General features: G+C 44.3%; 1 protein-coding gene across 1 annotated transcript in view; it reads left to right on the top strand.

Annotated features, from left to right (window-relative positions):
- The window catches only part of BTK (Bruton tyrosine kinase), a 39,303-nt gene that overhangs the window by 4,747 nt on the left and 13,823 nt on the right, over window positions 1–20,733 (top strand). Inside the window, exons 2-5 of the mRNA XM_002720367.5 lie at window positions 6,361–6,530; window positions 7,038–7,136; window positions 11,224–11,292; window positions 13,552–13,633. Of these exons, the coding sequence (XP_002720413.1) occupies window positions 6,390–6,530; window positions 7,038–7,136; window positions 11,224–11,292; window positions 13,552–13,633 (391 nt within the window). The 5' untranslated portion in view covers window positions 6,361–6,389. The remainder of the gene's footprint in view (window positions 1–6,360; window positions 6,531–7,037; window positions 7,137–11,223; window positions 11,293–13,551; window positions 13,634–20,733) is intronic.

The raw sequence follows: 20,733 nt of genomic DNA on the forward strand, positions 1-20,733 counted from the left end.
CTTCAGGCCAGGGCGTTAACCCGCTGTGCCACAGCGCCGGCCCCTCTACCAACTTTCATGGTGAAAGATAGAAAGGAAGATAAGACTGAAAAGGAAACAAGGAATAATGCAAAGTACATAGTCTAACGTGTAAGCTAGACCTGGGTTTGAGTAACTCAGAATTCATTTTGATTGCAAAAACTGTGACTACGTGTACAAGGATATTCTTGGCACCATTATTTACCACTGAAAACAAACAACCTAAATGTCCATTGACATGAGAATGGATAAATAAGTTGGGATGTATTCATCATATAGAATAATTTATGAATATGAAATGAATTAAAACTTATAACTAGAGCTGCCAAGATAAAGAAATCATAAAATATTACATTTAGAAAGAAAAGGCAAGTGGTTTAAGAACTCATATCACTTAGATATAAAAACTGAAAATATACAAACCAGTAGTATGTATCTTTTTATGGGTACTGACATATGTAGTAATATATTAAGATGTGCCTAAGGATGATAAATGCCACATTCAAGGTATTGCTAACCTCCTAGTAGGGAGAGGACTAAGGTTGTAAAGTACACAAGGGGGTTTTGAGATTTATTTATTTGAAAGTCAGAGGGAGAGACACAGAGAGCGATCTTCCATCCGCTGCTTCACTCTCCAGATGGCCGAAATGGCCAGGACTGGGCCAGGTCGAAGCCAGGAGCCAGGAGCTTCTTCTGAGTCTTTCATGTGGGTGCAGGGGTCCTAGTACTTGGGCCATCTTCTACTGCTTTCCCAGGCGCATTTGTCGGGAGCTGGGTCAGAAGTGGAGCAGCCGAGATTCAAACCAGTGCCCATATGGGATGCCAGCATTACAGGCAGTGGCTTTACCAGCTATGCCACAACGCCAGCCCCCAATGGTATTTTATTTCTAAAAGAACGCCTGATGCAATTATGGCACAATGTTAGGATTCTACAAAGCTAAGTGGTGAGTCCATGAGTGTAATGTTACCCTCTATACTTTCTGTTCACATTTGAAGTATTTCATAACACAAAGAAAGTATATTCAAAGTTTTATTTTCACGGTAATCAATAACAACCCTAGGGATAAGGAAGAGTGGGTGTTCCACCCAAATACTATACTTGCATTCCTCAAGAATGAAACATCTGAAAGAGGAAATAGCAAGTGACTTTAGGAATCCACAAATTAGACAAAATCTCCTTGTGGGGAGTTTATTTTTTTTAAAGATTTATTTATTCGAAAGGCAGAGTTACAGAGGCAGAGAGAGTGAGAGAGATCTTCCATCCACTGGTTCACTCCCTAAATGGCCACAAGGCTGAAGCTGGGCCAATCTGAAGCCAGAAGCCTGGAGCTCCTTCCAGGTCTCTGTGGGGGAATTTAAAGACAGCAAATGTAAATGAACCTGACAAGACTGAGAAGAGTCCTCCTGTAGGAACCAGTAAAAGCTGACAATCACCAAAGACAGATCATCCTTAGCAGCCTAAAGAGCCCAAGAGCCTGAATTCTCTCTTCCCCCCTGCCCCAACTGCTCTTTGCGGAAGCCATGGGGAATGACAGGATGCTGAGGAAGACGGTTTCATATCACACTTCATCAAAGGCCAACATAAAATACCTCCCAGGATGCAACGAGGTACCATGGAAACAGCAAGGGCTACAGACAAAAGAGCAAGCGGGCATGGATGAGCTTGAACAAGTCACATAACGTCTGTGAATCTCAGCTTCCTCATCTATTTGCTGTGCAGAATAAATGAACTGATACATGTAAAATGTCCAACAGTTTAAAGACTGAGAGAAACAAGAGCACCCTTCCGCCTCCCTAGATAGAGAAAGGGAATGGCTAGCATCTGGCTGGCCACTCAAGTAGTGGTTGAAAGAAAAAATAAAGAGAAAACACTGCGGCCGGCGCTGCGGCTCACTAGGCTAATCCTCCGCCTTGTGGCGCTGGTCCACCGGGTTCTAGTTCCGGTCGGGGCGCCGGATTCTGTCCCGGTTGCCCCTCTTCCAGGCCAGCTCTCTGCTGTGGCCCGGGAGTGCAGTGGAGGATGGCCCAAGTGCTTGGGCCCTGCACCCCATGGGAGACCAGGAGAAGTACCTGGCTCCTGCCATCAGATCAGCGCGGTGCGCCAGCCGCAGCGCACTGGCCGCGGCGGCCATTGGAGGGTGAACCAACGGCAAAGGAAGACCTTTCTCTCAGTCTCTCTCTCTCACTGTCCACTCTGCCTGTCAAAAAAAAAAAAAAGAGAGAGAGAGAGAAAACACTGCTTCTTGGATATCTCTGGGTAAGCAGTTATTTGAAGTATAAATGACTGATTTTTTTCTAGCATCTCATGGACTCTTCCCAGTCATAGGCAGGCTCTGTATCTTTCTGAATCCTGCTCTGGTGTTGTCCTTAATGCCGTGTTATCTTACCATGGAAAAAGATAGGAGCCAAAGGCAATTTAGTTTACTGATTCTGCAAGTACTAATTATTAATTCCTTGGCATAGTGCAGTTGGTACAATAGCTGAACCCTTATTAATAAGCTTCCTCTTTCTGAATTCTGCTGCTCTACAGGGAGTTGGAAGGCTGCAACATGTGGCCATGGGAAAAATCCTTGCATTTGTGGTTTAATAAAGAGAATATTGCGACACTGAAACTCTATTTCTTCATTCTAAATGAAGAGCTTTGTGTCTTTCTATTACTTCTCTCTTTTTCTTTTTTTCGTCTACATAAACAACTCTGTGTGCGTGTTTGTGTGTGTGACATTCATGTCACTTCCGTTTCCCTCAGACCCCAAGTGGGGTGCAGGTTCAGTTCTCGTTGTGCATCTTTTGTGGTCAAATTGACTCTGTTAGCTGCTAAAATTGTTAGAAAAGAAGAGAGAGCCGTCTACAATGAACATCCACAGCACCCTCTGCCACAGAGCTGTCCAGTACACACCAACCTCCTGGAAGGCATAAAGACAGGTGCCTCCCCTTTCTCATTGCTGGCTGATGGACCGCTGAGGCCTAAGGAAGAACTCTGGCATTTCCTGGCTGTGTGAATCTGAAAGAAATGGGAACATTACAGCATCAGAAGAATCCTATGGAACAGGTCACAGAAGGGGATGCCAAGCCATGGGAATCCCGGTGATCTTTCAGCTCACTGATCTAAAGGTGGAGGCCATTTCACTCCTTGCTCAGAAGAGGTGATGGCCAGTGGGAGACCTACTTCCTCATACTTAGACCAGCACTAAACCCTACCCTAAGACAGACACTTTAGAGAAAGGATCTGTCTCATAGGAAATAAGAGCAGAGGCCAAGACTGAAGCAGATGCTGAGTCTGAGCAGGGAGCATATCCAACAAGAGCTCGCAGTGAAACTAAAGGTAAAAGGCTGGGTGGGGGTGGGGGTGGTTATTGAGCTAAACGAAGCACAACAGGACATGGTTTGTTGGGATGCTTCTGACCCCATTTACTGAGCATGCTGCTCAAGGTTTTTAAGGTTTTGCCTTCTGTAATTTGAGTTTTCATTGTGAAGAGGGCATTGTAATTCACCACGGAGACACATATGATATTATTCCAGGGATTTCAATGAGTTGGCAGTTTCTGAGAACAGAGTATTATTGCTCTTATCATTGCTTCTGGGTAAATGACTAATGGTCATGTTAAAAGCAACCTCTTTGGGGTTTGAGCTACAACTGACTATTAGAAAGAACGGATTGGTTGTCCACTCTTATTACTTCACCACTCTTGTGAGCGCTGTTCTGAGCCAGGGAGTCAGGGTGTGGGAAACGGTTTGCCCCTTTGCCCATTTTTTCTCAAAATAGCATTTATGAATGATTGAACTAATTCACCACCAGAAGACAATGGCATCCACATCGTAGACCAGCAGCAAAGTGGAAATTCTGAACATCCCTGGTGTTCCTTTCATCTATTTTTGCCTCCCTAGTATGATAATAGAACCTTCTACACCACAGGAAAGAGCAAAATAACGATGTGGATAGCCCCAGGCACCAATAGAAAACCACCCCTTGCTTTCCTCTTCTGAGCAAGAATCTGCATTGCCAAGTAGAAAATAACCTGCTGACTTTATTTCTTCTGCTTCCTTGGTGCCACTAAAAACATGAGAAGTTTAGTTTAAAAAATCCCACCACTCCCACTCCCACCCCCACCTCACGGGAAAAAACCTACCTCTAACAAAATTTGAAAAAAGGGCTGGTGATTTTTTTTTTTTGGTTAGTTACTTACTGCTCCATTTTTATAACAGTATTTGTTTGTTACTTCACACTTCTAATGAAAGTTTGGAATTAGTAGAAATATAAGGTCTTGCATTAACTTTAGGGGAATAGCTGCTATAAAGTATTGAATTAAAAAAAAAAAAACAATGACAGGGGCTGGTGCTGTGGTGCAATGACTTAAGCTGCTGCTTGCAACACCGACATCCTGTGTCAGAGTGCCAGTTTCGAGTCCTAGTTGCTCCGCTTCTGATACAGTTTCCTGCTAATACATCTGAGAAGGCAGTGGAAGATATCCCAAGTACTTGGGCCCTTGCCATCCACATGGGAGACCCAGATGGAGTTCCAGGCTCATGGTTTCAGGATGACCCAGCCTTGGCTATTGCAGGCGTTTGGGAAGTGAACAGTGGATGGAATCATTCTCTCCCTCTCCCCTACCCCCATTACTCTACATTTCAAAGAAATAAAATAAAATCTTGTTTAAAAAGCCAATGGCAGAGGTGGAATTTGGCAAAGCAGTTAAGACAGTGTCTGAGACTTGTGTATCCCATATCAGAGTGCCTGGGTTCAAATCCTAGCTCCACTCCCAATTCCAGCTTCTTACTAATGTGCACACTACGAGGCAGTAGGCGATGCTAGGAGTGGGCATTTATCCTGGCATTTAGCCCATATGGGAGTAGCTGAGTTTGATTCCTGGCTCTGGCTCCTGATTCTATCTTCCTGCCAGTGCAGACCCTCTGAAGCAGTGGTGATGGCTTAAGTAATTGCGTTCCTCTCCACCCATTATTCCCCCCCCCCATAAAAGGGAGTGTGATCACTTGCATATTGACATAAGGATGAGGGACATTTGAAGAGCATGGAGACAGCTCAGTAAGTTGTAAGGGTGAGAATAGGTGCTGAGTAATACTGACAGCTGGGTCTAGGCCAGAACCAAAGCTGGGAGCTGTTGTGGGCATTTGGGGAATGAACTAGTGAATGGCCTTTCTGTATTTCAGTTCTCTAAATGGAATCCTTCTGGAGTGTGATAAGTTCAGGGAGGCTAAAAGTAGGTAACTCTTTTTAAATAAAAAGAGCTGGCGAGCTGGCACTGTGACGCAGTAGGTTAATCCTCTGCCTGTGGCATCAGAATCCCATATTGGCGCCGGTTCAAGTCCTGGCTGCTCCTCTTCCGATCCAGCTCTCTGGTTTGGCCTGGGAAACCAGTGAAAGATGGTCCAAGTCCTTGGGCGCTTGCACCCGCATGGGAGACCCAGAAGAAGTTCCTGGCTCCTGGTTTTGGATAGGCTCAGCTCCGGCGGTTGCAGCCATTTGGGGTGTGATAGATGTGATGGAAGACCTTTCTCTCTGTTTCTCCCTCTTGCTGGCTGTAACTCTACCTCTCAAATAAATAAGTAATAAATAAATAATTTTTAAAAAAAGCTGGCATCCATAATAGTAGGACAGTTGTGTCACTTTTGCCTGATGCCATCTAAAGGAACTAATCTGAGGCAAAGAGGGCAAAAAGGCCACAGAACAAAACCTAGCCACCCCCTCAAAAAAATTGTGTCTTCAACTTCAGAACAAAGTCTCTATTCTTTGTAGCTCAGTCAGTGGGTGATGGGCAAAAACAGTTGGGCGACAGTTCATGTGTGTCATTAACTGCAGGTGCAACCTCCAGACCCTTAATTAGACTCCTTGGTTACAGAGCCCAGTGGGACAATGTTTGAAAAACTACATTCACTGTCTGATTCACTTGGAACTGAAAATACCATAACTGCCTCAGCGAAGTTCTGGCACCTGCATTATCCATTCTGGGGGGATCAAGGTCAACAGCTGTGCAGAGACTTCTGCTGTTCACAGATTCTAGACCTTATCCTGAAAGGGTAGATGGATAAAGCTGCCTCTAGACATGACGAAACACCTAAGCATCTGTCACGTGACCTCTAAAGCATTCCACTGCCTTACCCAAGAACCTAGTTTATGGAAACTCACAACATAGACCCATCCCACTCCCCCAATCCAGTGTGCATCCGTTATACTAAAAAAATGATGGGGCTGGGGATCATGGGATGAAGATGCCAAGGTAGGAAGAAGGCTATTTGCTAGCTTTGCACATTTTGTTTCATTTGAAACTAGGTAGCTAGGGATGAGGGTTAATGTGCTAGGACCTCAAGAACTTTCATTATCAACAGCACGCAAGTGAGCTCCGGAAGGAGAAGCTATGGCTGCAGTGATACTGGAGAGCATCTTTCTGAAGCGTTCCCAGCAGAAAAAGAAAACATCACCCTTAAACTTCAAGAAGCGCCTCTTTCTCTTGACTGTGCAGAAACTTTCCTACTATGAGTATGACTTTGAACGTGGGGTAAGTTTCCAAGCTATGAAACCCAAGTTTCAAGATTTCAAGGACTTGACTTTAAATTTTTCTGGGGAAAAAGGTACACTTTCCTTAGTTGGAAGAGGGAGCTGGAGTGGATCTGAGTACATGTAAACTCAGCAAAAATACTTCCTAACTTAGAACTAGCTACAGTTGTGCTGGGACAAAAGTTCAAAAGTGCTAAGAAGCCACGGAGAAAAATCTTCCTGTGGAGTTTTGCAATTGGTAAGAATGAAATCCAAGAGTAGGAACTTGCTTCCTTATTTCTTATGACAAAAGCACATAGTCATTCAGTCTTCCATAGTATTTATTTGCCTTCTATTTGGTAACCAAAGAAGGATAGATTAATGGATCTGGATCTTTTCCCCCCAAAATGCCATGTCCTGATAGAGTGGGAGCCATGTCATTATGTTGAATAAGATTAGATAATAAAATCTAATTATCTGGTTGCTTAAATTGCTATTAATCTTTCTAAATTTTCTTTCTCTTCCTCAGAGAAGAGGCAGTAAGAAGGGTTCAATAGATGTTGAGAAGATCACCTGTGTTGAAACAGTGGTGCCTGAAAAAAACCCTCCCCCTGAAAGACAGATTCTGGTAAGTAGAAACCAATGTCAAAAAAGTGGAGCAGTGGGGGGGCCGGCACTGTGGCACAGTAGGCTAAGCCTCTGAGACCTGCGGTGCCGGCATCCCATACAGGTGCTGGTTCGGGTCCTGGCTGCTCCACTTCCTATCCAGCTCTCTGCTATGGCCTGGGGAAGCAGTGGAAGATGGCCCAAGTCCTTGGGCCCCTGCACCCAGATGGGAGACCCGAAGAGGCTCCTGGCTCCCGGCTTAGAATCAGCACAGCTCCAGCCGTTGAGGCTATTTGGGGAGTGAACCAGTGTACGGAAGACCATTCTCTCTGTCTCTCTCTCTGTCTGTCTGTAATTCTACCTCTCAAATAAATTTTTTTTAAAAGTGGAGCAGTGGATTTTTAAGAAACCCGGGACACTTAAATTCCCAGTGAATAGACTGGTGATGCTGTGCTATGTGAACACAGTGAAGCTCCCGTATATAATTCCCCACTCTACCATGCCTTAGTTACACTAAGTGTCAGCATCTTTCCTCCATATGGGGAAAAGCTTACCTGGAAAACTTATAACAGCAGTTTTAAAATAATGCCAAGCCAAATTTCCAAACTGACCAGAGATGAGTGGTTTTATATTCTCTCAGTTACCAGGATCAGATTTAGATGATTAAATAAATCTGAATGCCAGAATCCTAGGGCTCTGAGTCACATAAGATTATTTAATATTGCAGTTTTCTTCTCTCACTTCTCAGAGCCTCTCCAGGACATCCTTTCTACTGACTTTTGAGTTGACTTTTTAAAATATATCATTTCTGAGGATGGCATTTAGCCTTGTGGTTAAGATGCTCATGTCACACTTCATGGTGCCTGGGGTTGGTGATAGCTATCCCTCATTCCTGACTCCAACCTCCTGAAGATGCAGAGAGTGATGACGCCTCAAGTAATTGAGTTCTTGTCACCCATGTGGGAGTGTTGTATTGACTTCCCAGCTCCGAGCTTCAGCCTGGCTCAGCCAAGGCTGTGATGGGCATTTGGGGAGTGAACCAGCAGATGGGCTCTCTCTCTCTCTTTCTCTCTCTCTCTCTCTGTCTCTGCCTGTCAAATAAAAACATTTAAATATACTTTCTGATTTCTTCCTGATCACACAAGTAATGTGTATTTGTTATAGACACTTGAAGATATTAAAAAGCACAACTTACTCCTCATGTAGGATCTCTGTCCTTAATGTGTTGTCCAATGTGAATTAATGCTATAACTAGTACTCAAACAGTATTTTACACTTTGTGTTTCTGTGTGGGTGCAAACTGTTGAAATCTTTACTTAATATATACTAAATTGATCTTCTGTATATAAAGATAATTGAAAATGAATCTTGATGTGAATGGAATGGGAGAGGGAACGGGAGAGGGGAGGGTTGTGGGTGGGAGGGAAGTTATGGGGCGGGGGAGCCATTGTAATTCATAAGCTGTACTTTGGAAATTTATATTTATTAAATAAAAGTTTAAAAAAAGGTAGAACAAAAAAAGAAAATATTAAGAAGCACAAACATAAGATAAAATGATGCATAATCCCATTATCCAGGCGGCCATTGGAGGGTGAACCAATGGCAAAGGAAGACCTTTCTCTCTGTCTCACTCTCTCACTGTCCACTCTGCCTGTCAAAAACAAAACAAAACAAAAAAAAGCAAATTAATATGTTGCTATTTACAGACTGATAGATGTTTTTCTCCACTAGCAATGCATACATATGAACTATCATATAATGCTATATGTTTAAGACAGAATCATCCTGTACATCTTGCCTTGTAATTTACCTTTTCAATTTAACAACATATGAGAAAATTTTCCCCATGACAATATGCTTTCATCACTTGACTTTGATGACTGTTGCTATTCCCTATCATGTCTATGCTGTAATTTGGTTAATCTATTATTACAGAGTTAGTTTGATTCTCATTACTTGATACATAAGCCATTTTGAGAGGAACATCCCTGCACATTATCTCTGTGTGTTTTTCTTATTATTTTCCTTATAATAAACTAGAAATAAAGTTTTGTTCTTTGGGACCAGTATTGTGGTGAAGCAGGTAAAGCTGCCACTGGTGATGCCAGCATCATATGGGCACCAATTCATGTCTCTGCTGCTCCGCTTTCCATCCCGATCCCTGCTCATGGCCTAGGAAAAGTAGTGGAGGATGGCCCTAGAGCTTAGGCCCCTGCACCCCTGTGGGAGACCTGGAAGAAGCTCCTGGCTTTGGCCTAGCTCAGCTCAGGCCATTGCAGCCATCTGGGGAGTGAACCAGCAGATGGAAGACCTCTCTCTCTCTCTCTCTCTCTCTGCCTCTCTCTCTCTGTGTAACTCTGACTTTCAAATAAATAAATAAATACATAAATAAATTCTTTAAAAATATTCAATTGTATTCTCCCTCTCTCTCTGTCTGTCTCTCTCCCTCTCTCTGTAATTCTGACTTTCAAATACATAAATAAATCTTTAAAAAAATTTCATTCTTCTCTTTATGAAATCTGTGCACTTTAGTTATTTTAATTTTTTATTCTACTTTATTTTGTGAAAGTGAAATTTGAATTTCATATACTCCTACAAGCTATGCATGAGGCTATTTCTTATTTTCTTTCCAACAGTTGATATTTTAAATAATAGTTAATTTGACAGCCAAGCAAAATAGTTTTCATTGCTAACTTATTTTAAGAATTTGTTACTTACAAGGTTAGATGGTTTATACGTCTGCTGCTCATTTATAGTTTTTCATTTGTGAATTGCCTGTTAATTTTTGGTGCATTTTTCTTTGAGATATTTACCTTACTCCTAGTGCTTTTAAAGAGATGTTGGTATAAGAATATTAATCATTTAACAGTAATATATGTTGAAATATTGCAAAGTATTATGAATATTGTAAAATATATTGAAAATATTTTTCAGTTTATTGCTTATTTATGAATTTTATTTATAGTGTTTTTTCCATATAGAGTCCTTAAGTCTGTTATCAAATTAGTCCATCTTTTCTTTAAGGGTTTTAACCTTTATTATTGTATTAGAAAGGCTTTGTCTCTCACCAGATTATATAAATAAGTCACTTCAATTTGTTCTTAGTCATTCATGCTTTCATTATATAAATATATGTATATAAGATTTATTTATTTATTTACAAGACAGAGTGAAAGAGAGAGAAGGGAGAGAGAGAGAGATCGATCTTCCATCTCCTGGTTTACTCCCCAAATAATGACAACAGCCAAGACTGGGCCAGTTCAAAACCAGCAGTCAGAAACTCCATCCTGATCACCCACGTGGGTGGCAGGGACATAACTACTTTGGCTATCATCTGCTGCCTTCTCAGAGACATTAGCGGGAAGCATGATCAGAAGCAGAGGAACTGGGGTTCGAACAAGCATTAGAATATGGGATGCAGGCATCTCAAGTGTCAGCCCAACCCACTATGACATAACTCTCAACCGTCTTTTTTTTAAGGATTTATTTATTTATTTATTTGACAGTCATAATTACAGAGAGAGAGAAAGAGAGATCTTCCATCTACTGGTTTCCCAGATGGTCACAACAGCTGAAGCCAGGAGCCAGGAGCTTCTTCTGGGTCTCCCACATGGGTAGCAGGGGCCCAGATGCTTGGGCCATCCTCTACTGCTTTCCCAGGCCACAGCAGGGAGCTGGATCAGAAATAGGGCAACCAGGGCTCATATGGGATGCCGGTGGCATAGGCGGTGGCTTTACCTGCTACACCACAATGCTGGTCCACCAGCTGTTGAATCTATCTGGAATTTACTTGGGTGTACGGTGCGAAATAGCTACCTCACCCCCACTTTCCTCCAATATTAGTGGTTAAGTGTTTGTCCCAGCACTGATTATTGACTGATCTCCTTTTTCCCAGTGAAGCCAAATGCCTGAGGCTTTGTTGTGTGAGTATGTGCATGGTCATATGGAAATGTGTTCCTACCAGGTTACAGGGAGTAATTACTAAGAATCGGTATTGTCTATGTAGGAGAGACCTCTGAAACTACCGCACAAAAAACTCCTAATACCTAAGGAAATCCAGAAAAAGGCAATGTGTCGACCAATAACAATGCTTTCTTCTTTCATTATAGAGAAGGGGTGAAGAGTCCAGTGAAACGGAACAGATTTCCATCATTGAAAGGTTCCCTTATCCCTTCCAGGTAAGTTGTTTTGTCTCATCAGCTCTTGAAAGGACTCTGTTGGCTGGCGCCGCGGCTCACTAGGCTAATCCTCCACTTTGCGGCGCCGGCACACCGGGTTCTAGTCCCGGTCAGGGCGCCGGATTCTGTCCCAGTTGCCCCTCTTCCAGGCCAGCTCTCTGCTGTGGCCAGGGAGTGCAGTGGAGGATGGCCCAGGTGCTTGGGCCCTGCACCCCATGGGAGACCAGGAGAAGCACCTGGCTCCTGGCTTCGGATCAGCGCGGTGCGCTGGCCGCAGCGCGCTGGCTGCGGCGGCCATTGGAGGGTGAACCAACGGCAAAGGAAGACCTTTCTCTCTGTCTCTCTCTCTCACTGTCCACTCTGCCTGTCAAAAAAATAAATAAATAAAAATTAAAAAAAAAAAGAAAGGACTCTGTAATACAATTGTTAGGGATAGGGTGCAGGGAAGACATAAGGACAGGTCCCAGTGAACGGAATTTGAAGGGGACAAGGAAGCTGGACCAAGAAATGAGACTGACAAGGACTGAGAGTTTGCTTCTCTATTTTTCCAATCTAACATAGTTTCTTCCAGTCTCTCCGCCTCAAAGAGAATGCATAGCACCCCATACTCTATTACTGTGTGTCTCTACTATGATAAACACATTGAGAAAGATGGTGTTTGTCGAGTGAGCATTTCACTTCCTTCTGGTTCTCCCTATCTGTCTAATGGTGGTCATGTGGGTTGAAAAGGGGACAGAAAAGGGGAGGGCAGGAGTAGTATTAGGAAGTTCAGCATTGGGGAAGGCTTATTAGACCCATTCATAAACCTAAATCCCTGGAACGGCTGAGGAACCATATAAGCATCTGTTTGGTAGACTCAGTGTAAGCCACAAAGGAGAGCAAGATCTGTAGATTCAGTCTTCAGTTGGGCCTACTTATGTCCCAAGAACTTGGTAGGCCCCATGCTGTGAACATAGCAACCTCTGCCACAGCGAAAGCCAGAAAAGGAAGTGGAAAGTCTCAGGGGAGGGGGCTTTCTGTCATGGATTAATGAGCACAGCAAGACTAACAAACAAAAAGAAAAATGTAGAAGGATCTTGTTCATGTCCCTGTGTGCATCAAAGTTACAAAACCTGTGAAGGAGGGGCGTTTGGAACACAGCTTTTACGGCCATCGTTTTTCAACAAGATCATGTGGCTTGGCCCCACTAGTGGATAATGCTAAACAACAGAATTTAAAATGAATTTATATTTGACTTTTGAATTCACTGTGTGATGGCCATTAACTTGCAAGGGTTGAAGTCACATCTTATATATTTCATGCATCTCCATAATATCTAGCATGATGTCCTGTACATCCTAGGTCTTCAAAAATACTGTCTGACTTGATCATAGTGTTCCTTTTTTTTAAAGATTGATTTATTTATTTGAAAGTCAGAGTTACACAGAGAAAGGAGAGGCAAGAGAGAGAGAGAGAGAGAGAGGTCTTCTATCTGATGGTTCACTCCCCAGACAGCCGCAATGGCTGGAGCTGCACCTATCCAAAGCCGGGAGCCAGGAGCTTCTTCCGGGTCTCCCATGCAGGTGCAGGAGCCCAATGACCTGGGCCATCCTCTACTGTTTTCCCAAGCCATAGCAGAGAGCTGGACCGGAATCTGAGCAGCCGGGACTTGAACCGGCGCCCATATGGGATGCAGATACTACAGGCGGCAGCTTCACCCACGATGCCACAGCGCCAGCTCCAATGATAGTGTTTCACATAGACTCTTTGCAGTGGGTTTGTGTTTCAAATTTGAATTATTTTGGCTAATATTCGTGAGAGGAGCTCACTAGGCAGCAGAGGGGTGAATTAGCCATGAATGAAATTTTTGCTCTATCTTATGCAAGTGAATAACTAAGACTTAAGGTATATGAGTATGAATCATCACCACTTCAATTCTCTTCTCTGCCAAAGTTTCACAATAAGGTCATAAAGTATCCTACACTAGTTAAAAACAATCCTGTCTCTGCCCAGTACAGAGGGAAATGTTATGAAGTGAATTTATACACAAGTTAAAATGCAAGTCAACGGGACCTAGGATATTCCAAAAGCTAAGAGACTCTAAGCCCTGTATCGCTGGATCTGAGTAGTTCTTCAGGCAACTTACACGGCCCCAGCACCACTGAGGACCTTGCTTTGTTGTCCACACGAATATTCAAAGTTGTACCCCAGGAGTAGATCCTTCAAGTTCATTCCTTGTCTGAGTCCTAACGGCTGAAGTCTCTATGTCCATTGCCCTAGGTTGTGTATGATGAAGGGCCTCTTTATGTCTTCTCCCCAACTGAAGAACTGAGGAAACGTTGGATTCACCAGCTCAAAAATGGTAAGAGTTACGGGGAAATAAGGCCGCTTCCAAGGAAAGAAGGAAGGGGAAAGGGAGGGAGGGAGAGGCAGAGAAAGAAGCAGAGTCAGAGACAGGGGAGAGAGGGGAGCAAGGAAGCAGAAAGGTAGAGAGAGGAGGAAGGATGGATAACAGGGGAGAAAAAAGAGGAGAAGAAGGGGAGAGAAAGGGAGGCAAAAATATTGTGTTTTGATTTAGCATCAATGATACAACTGAGTTTAATAATACATTTTTAAAGATTTTATTTATTTGTGAAGCAGAGTTACAGATGGAGAGAGGGAGATATGGAGAAAAAGGTCTTCTGTCCATTGGTTCACTCCCCAAATGGCCACAATGGCCGGAGCTGTGCAGATCCGAAGCCAGGAGCCAGGAGCTTCTTTTTGGTCTCCCACGCGGGTTCAGGGGCCCAAGGACTTGGGCCATCTTGTACTGCTATCCCAGGCCATAGCAGAGAGCTGGATTGGAAGTGGAGCAGCCAAGACTCAAACCAATGCCCATACGGGATGCCGGCACTGCAGACCGCGGCTTTACTCGCTATGCCACAGCGCTGGCCCCTAATAATACATTATATGAATAACAGATAACACACAAAACTAAGAATTTCCACTCACTTCCACCACTCTCTGATACAATTTTGTGCCCTCATTTGCATGTTTATAAAAAAGTCCCCTGGAGCTCGCGCTGTGGCCTAGCGGTAAGGCTGACGCCTGCAGTGCCGGCATCCCAAATGGGCACCGGTTCAAGTCCCAGATGCTCCACTTCCAATCAAGCTCTCTGCTATGGCCTTGAAAAGCAATAGAAAATGGCCCAAGTCCTTGGGCCCCTGCACCCGCATGGGACACCTGGAAGAAGTGCCCAGCTCATGCTTCAGATCAGCGCAGCTCTGGCCATTGCAGCCATCTGGAAAGAGAACCAGCAGATGGAAGCCCCCTCTCTCTCTCTGCCTCTCTTTCTCTTTGTGTAACTCTGACTTTCAAATAAATAAATCAATCTTAAAAAAAAAAAGTCCCATCCTTTGCATGATTACAAAGGTGGTGTGGTATTCAATGGCTGTGCAATACCTAGAATCCTGAGTATGAAAAAAAAATTAAATGGATAATATACGAGTGTGCTTGAAGCCTTTGAGTCCTTTTCTACCATTTATTTACAAGCAGGGTGACTTCTGGCAAGTAGGCCAACCAAGCTCTTTCGAAGCTCAGTTTCTCCTTCTGAAATGGTGACTACTGTATCTATCTCCGGAGCTGTCCTAAGGATCAAATGAAGTAATGATGCATGTGAAGGATGTAGAAAACTGTGAAGTACTGTACAGGAAAGACTGTACATCCCTTTGTCGTGGATAAATATTTACCAGGGAGCTATTTTGTGTTCATTTCTTCCGGAGGATGTAAACTTGAACACATTTTTAGCATCTCGCATAGACCATATAGTGTGTTCTGATAAACCTGACCGTAAATGCTTGCAGTACTGGATGAATGCACACATATTTGTGTGTATATATAGCCACATGTCAAGTGACTGAGAGATTAACTGGTTGAGTTGACATCAGGAAAGGCTGCCTAGAGAAACAGGAAGAAGGGCAGACTGATAATAGTATGGTTGGGTTATTGCATAATAGCCCTTTGTCTTAATAAACATTTAGATTCTCATAGTCAGTGGTAGGTTAAAACAGCCTTGGTCACAGCCTTTAATGCAAATATAATTGGTCTAAATTATAATCACCAAGTCCTTCAAACTGAAACAGGAGGGGAGAAAGGAAGAGGAGATCATTTATGGAATTCGTGGTGAGTGCCAGACTTGGAATAGATACTGTATATTATTTCATTTAATTCTCACAACATTGTGCTAAAAACAATAATAATAACAAATGCTTAATGAGCACTTACTATGTCCCAGGCTGTATGCCAAGTGCTGCAATGTATTACCTCAGTTAGCCCTCACAATAATCTTATGAAATATATATTATTCCCCTATTAATACATGAGGCAATGGAGGATCAGAGAGATTACATAGTTTGCTCATGGGCACATAGCTAATTGCATAACACAGCCTGGATTTTTTTTAAAGATTTATTTATGTATTTGAAAGGCAGCATTACAGAGAGAGAGAGAGAGAGAGAGAGAGGTCTTCCATCTGCTGGTTCATTCCCCAAATGGCTGCAACAGCTGGAGCTGGGCTGATCCAAGGCCAGGAGCCAGAAGCTTCCTCTGGGTCTCCCCCTTGGGCCATCTTCTGCTGCTTTCCCAGACGCATTAGCATGGAGCTGGATCGTAAGTGAGACCCATCTAGTGTCCGTATGGGATGCTGGCGCTGCAGGCTGCAGCTTTACCCTCTATGCCACAGCACCGGCCCTCACAGCCTGGATTCTTACCATATCCCTGAGTCTGTATGACCCAAAGCCCAAGCTCATTGCATAGTTTTATGGCACTTGGTTTCCAAGTCTAGAGATTTCACATGATATTGATTGCAAAACATTCTAGAGCAAGGCCATGTTGACTATTAAAAATAGGTGGTATCCAGGCCGGCGCCGCGGCTCACTAGGCTAATCCTCCACCTTGTGGCGCCGGCACACCGGGTTCTAGTCCCGGTCGGGGTGCCGGATTCTGTCCCGGTTGCCCCTCTTCCAGGCCAGCTCTCTGTTGTGGCCAGGGAATGCAGTGCAGGATGGCCCAAGTGCTTGGGCCCTGCACCCCATGGGAGACCAGGAGAAGTACCTGGCTCCTGCCATCGGATCAGCGCGGTGCGCCGGCCGCAGCGCGCCGGCCGCGGTGGCCATTGGAGGGTGAACCAACGGCAAAGGAAGACCTTTCTCTCTGTCTCTCTCTCTCACTGTCCACTCTGCCTGTCAAAAAAAAAAAAGGTGGTATCCTGCACCACACAGATGAGTTCTTTTGAGGGTACATATTTTGAGGTAAGGGGTCTGCTTTAGCTCTGAGGGTACAAAGTGAGCAAACTGTTCAATAGTGCTTATTATGGTCCAGGCCCTTCTCTACATTCTATATATAGAATGCTTTTTCTTTGCATTAACCATATGTGGCAGTTATTTTCAACATTCCCACATAACAGATAAGAACACTGAGGTACAAACAGGTTAAGTACCTTGTCTGAGGGCACTCAGTTAGTGACAGGGTCAAGCTCTGAACATAGACTCAAGGCTCGTGCCCTGAAATGATATGCCATTTCAAGCCATGTAAATATTTGCAGAGACTGAGATTGAGCTCTTGTGGGTATATACATGGATACATTAAAAACTTTGTGGAAAATTTAATTAAAAAAGAAGTTTGGCCGGCGCCGTGGCTCAATAGGCTAATCCTCCACCTGCAGCACCGGCACACTGGGTTCTAGTCCCGGTCAGGGCACCGGATTCTGTCCCGGTTGCCCCTCTTCCAGGCCAGCTCTCTGCTGTAGCCCGGGAGTGCAGTGGGGGATGGCCCAAGTGCTTGGGCCCTGCACCCCATGGGAGACCAAGATAAGCACCTGGCTCCTGCTGGATCAGCGCGGTGCACTGGCCGCGGTGGCCATTGGAGGGTGAACCAACGGCAAAAGGAAGACCTTTCTCTCTGTCTCTCTCTCTCACTGTCCACTCTGCCTGTAAAAAAAAAAGAAGAAGAAGAAAATTATTTTGATGTAAAACATTTTTGAAATGCTTTCATGTGGAGCATAATCAAAGACTTCATGAGAATGGATATTATGAAAACCTATGCATGGATTTAAAAAATGCTTTGTATCAAAATAAACAACTTTTAAAAAATTATTTATTTATTTGCAAGGCAGAATTAGAGAGAGAGAGAGAGAAAGAGAGAGATCTTCCATCCACTGGTTTATTCCCCCAAATGACCACAACAGCCCAGGGCTGGGTCAGTCTAAAACCAGGAGCCAGGAACTCCATCATGGTCTCCCACATGGGTGGCAGGGGTCCAGGCACTTGGGCTGTTATCTATCACCTTCCCAGGCACATTTACAGGGAGCTAGGTCAGAAGCAGAGCAGCGGAGGTGCAAACCTGCAGTCTGACATGGGATGCCCCTGTTGCAAGTGGCAGCTTAACCTGCTGCATCACAACACTGGCCCCTCTCCATAAACTTTTTGAAATACCTTCAAATATTTATACTCCTTTCTTTCTTTTTTTTTAAAGATTTATTTATTTATTTTAAAGGCAGAATTAGAGAGAGAGAGAGAGAGAGAGAGAGAGAGTTCTTCCATCCGCTGGTTCATTCCCTAGATGGCCACAACAGCCAGAGCTGTGCTGATCTGAAGCCAGGAGCCAGGAGCTTCTTCTGGGTCTCCCAGGCAGGTGCAGGGGCCCAAGGACTTGGACTATCTTCCACTGCTTTCTCAGGCCAGCAGAGAGCTGGATCAGAAGCTGGAGCAGCCAGGCCTCGAACTGGCGCCCATATGGTGTGTCGGCACTTCAGGCCAAGGTGTTAACCCGTTGTGCCACAGCACCGGCCCTGCCATGGTGTCTCATACAACGCTTTGCACGTTGAAATGGAGCAATACATCATTTTGTGATGTGATCTTTCTGTGGGAGTAAACAACCACTGACAACTTGGGCTCCACACTGATGGATGGCTGGGATTGAATTTGTACATAGGGGAAAATGAGGCCAACTGGCTGAGGGAGAAAGAGTATGGGATATTTGTTAGTAGCTCCTTCACACTCAAATATGAACTTTAAAACCAGTTGTGGTGTAGTCCAACAAAGATTTTTTGGGTACTCGCCACTAGATTCAAGGTGTGAGTCATGACCGAGGATAGGGATAGCCAGCTTCTAAGCTTGACTTGTCAACCCAGATGTTAAGCTTATCATGTTGATTATGTGCCGCTATTGAAGTTTATTAGCTGAGTAAAATTACAGCAAGCTAAAAATAAAGCAAAAACAAACAGAAACACCACCCTTCTGCTGGGTCAGTAGTGTGAGTCAGGAGTGTGGCTACGTCCGATTTTGCCTTCTCTTCCATTATGTTTCACTGAAGGCATTTTTGCCCCTTTATTCCACCTGGGTATATATCTTGTTGAACCTGCCCAGGGCAGATGACAAGAGCCAAAAAGTTGGCACCTTCCAAAAAATTCCATGATATCTGGGAGATTTAGATTCAAGACCCAACAAGCCCAGGACAGCCCCAGGTGCTAGCAATGCCGGTAGTGGGCTATTCTGGAGCCATAAAATCCCATTCCAGTGATGTTATCCTGCTTTGGGGTAAAATGTATCAATTGTAAATCACTAACAAGGAAAGGAGAACTCATCAGTATACTGGCTACCTCTGGTGGTATTGACCATGAAGAGGCATGAGGGAGCCTTCTGAGGTGCTGGATCTGAATGTAGGTTAAATGGTACAGAAAATGGGGTTCGCTGTATACCTTGGATCTGTGCACTTTACTAGGTGTAAAATTATACCTCAATTTTTAAAATAGAGTCTTAGGTACCTCTTATCTAGGTGCCAAGTTTTCTTAATGGCATTCTCCATGCAAAGGAAGTATATACTTAGCCACAGGCTCTCCCCTTCCATTACTTTGAACATGGAAGTGAGCACTTCTGTGTTGCAGCACCATGGATCTTTGTCCACATGCATCCTCGACTCTTAATTTGGTCGAGCTAAAAGAAGCTATCCTAATTGCACTTTAAAAATCAGCAAATAAATTGCCTCACACCACCAGAATTAATGAAAGAAAGGCACTGACAAAACAATGACCGACCAATGTGGGAAGGAATGACTCATGCCTGTCTGAAACTATTTGAGACATTATCCTGATAAACTTGGACAGAAGAGAGCAACCCCTAAAGTGCTTGTAGAATGTGAACCAACCATTCGCGCTTCCCAGACAGGGCTGGCCCTGTGCGTTCGTGAAGCAAGGGGTCGCCCCTAGCCCTCCCACTTGGATATCCTGCTTTTGCAATCCTCTCTAAATTAGCTGGAAATACCAGCTCTGGATGAGACAACAAAAGAAGGCACGTCACCTTCAAGGCACCTCTTATAGGCAGGCAGTATTTTGGAATGCAGGGAGGGTTCTTACTGAGTGTGCTGGGGGTGGGAAGGACAGGAAGGTTTTTTTCCCCTTCATTAGTATATTAGCATTAATATATTAGCTCAGTTTATCAGGGCCACTAGTTGTCAACTGGTGTCCAGAGGACCTCCAATGGTCTTTAAATCCCTGAATGAAGGGGCGTGGCATGGGGGGTAGGCGGCAGAGGTGGAAGTGGTGGGAGCAAGCAGCCCTGGCAGGAAAGGGTAGTAGTGACATTGTTTAGAATCATCAGTGCCTGGTATAATAAGAGACAGACACACTTGTGATGGACTTTATTATTGCCTTAAAGTTCTCCAGGGGCAGGCATTTGGCCTAGAGGCTAAGCCATGGATGGAACATCCGCACTCCATATCAGAGATGTGGGTTCAAGTCCTAGCTCTTGACTCCAGCTTCCTGCTGATCTGCACCCTGGGAGGCAGTTGGGATGTCTCAAGTAGTTGGGTCCCTGCCACCCATGTGGGAGACCAGATTGAGTTTTCAGTACAAGCCTTGGCCTCACCCAGTCTTTGGGAGTGAACCTGCACATACGAGTGACCACGCCACCCACCCCTATCTCTCTTCCTCTCAAATAAATTTATTCTGAAAACCTGAACTGCTCTATAGATCATGCAGCCTCTTATAGTCTGCACTAGGTCTGAACAGCTCCCACCACCCTGCCCTTGGTAATAGTGAAGAAGAGTACTGGAGAAATGGGAAGAGGGCTGAGGGGAACAGGGGAGAGTGGTTACAAGTCTCCAAATCCACATTAAGAAAAGCATCAAGTAGTAGGTTTTCTTTAAAGATTTATTTATTTATTTGAAAGGCAGAATTACAGAGGCAGAGAGGAGAGAGAGAGAGAGAGAGAGAGAGAGAGAGAGAGAGAGAGAGAAGTCTTCCATACGCTGGTTCACTCCCCAATTGGCCATAGCAGCCAGAACTGCACAAATCTGAAGCCAGGTGCCAGGAGCTTCTTCCTGGTCTCCCACGCGGGTTCAGGGGCCCAAGTGCGCGGGCCATCTTCTGTTGCCTTTCCAGGACATAGCAGAGAGCTGGATCGGGAGAGGAATAGCCTGGACTAGAAC

This window comes from Oryctolagus cuniculus, chromosome X (genome assembly GCF_964237555.1).
Source record: "Oryctolagus cuniculus chromosome X, mOryCun1.1, whole genome shotgun sequence".
In the NCBI taxonomy this organism is placed as follows: Eukaryota; Metazoa; Chordata; class Mammalia; order Lagomorpha; family Leporidae; genus Oryctolagus; species Oryctolagus cuniculus.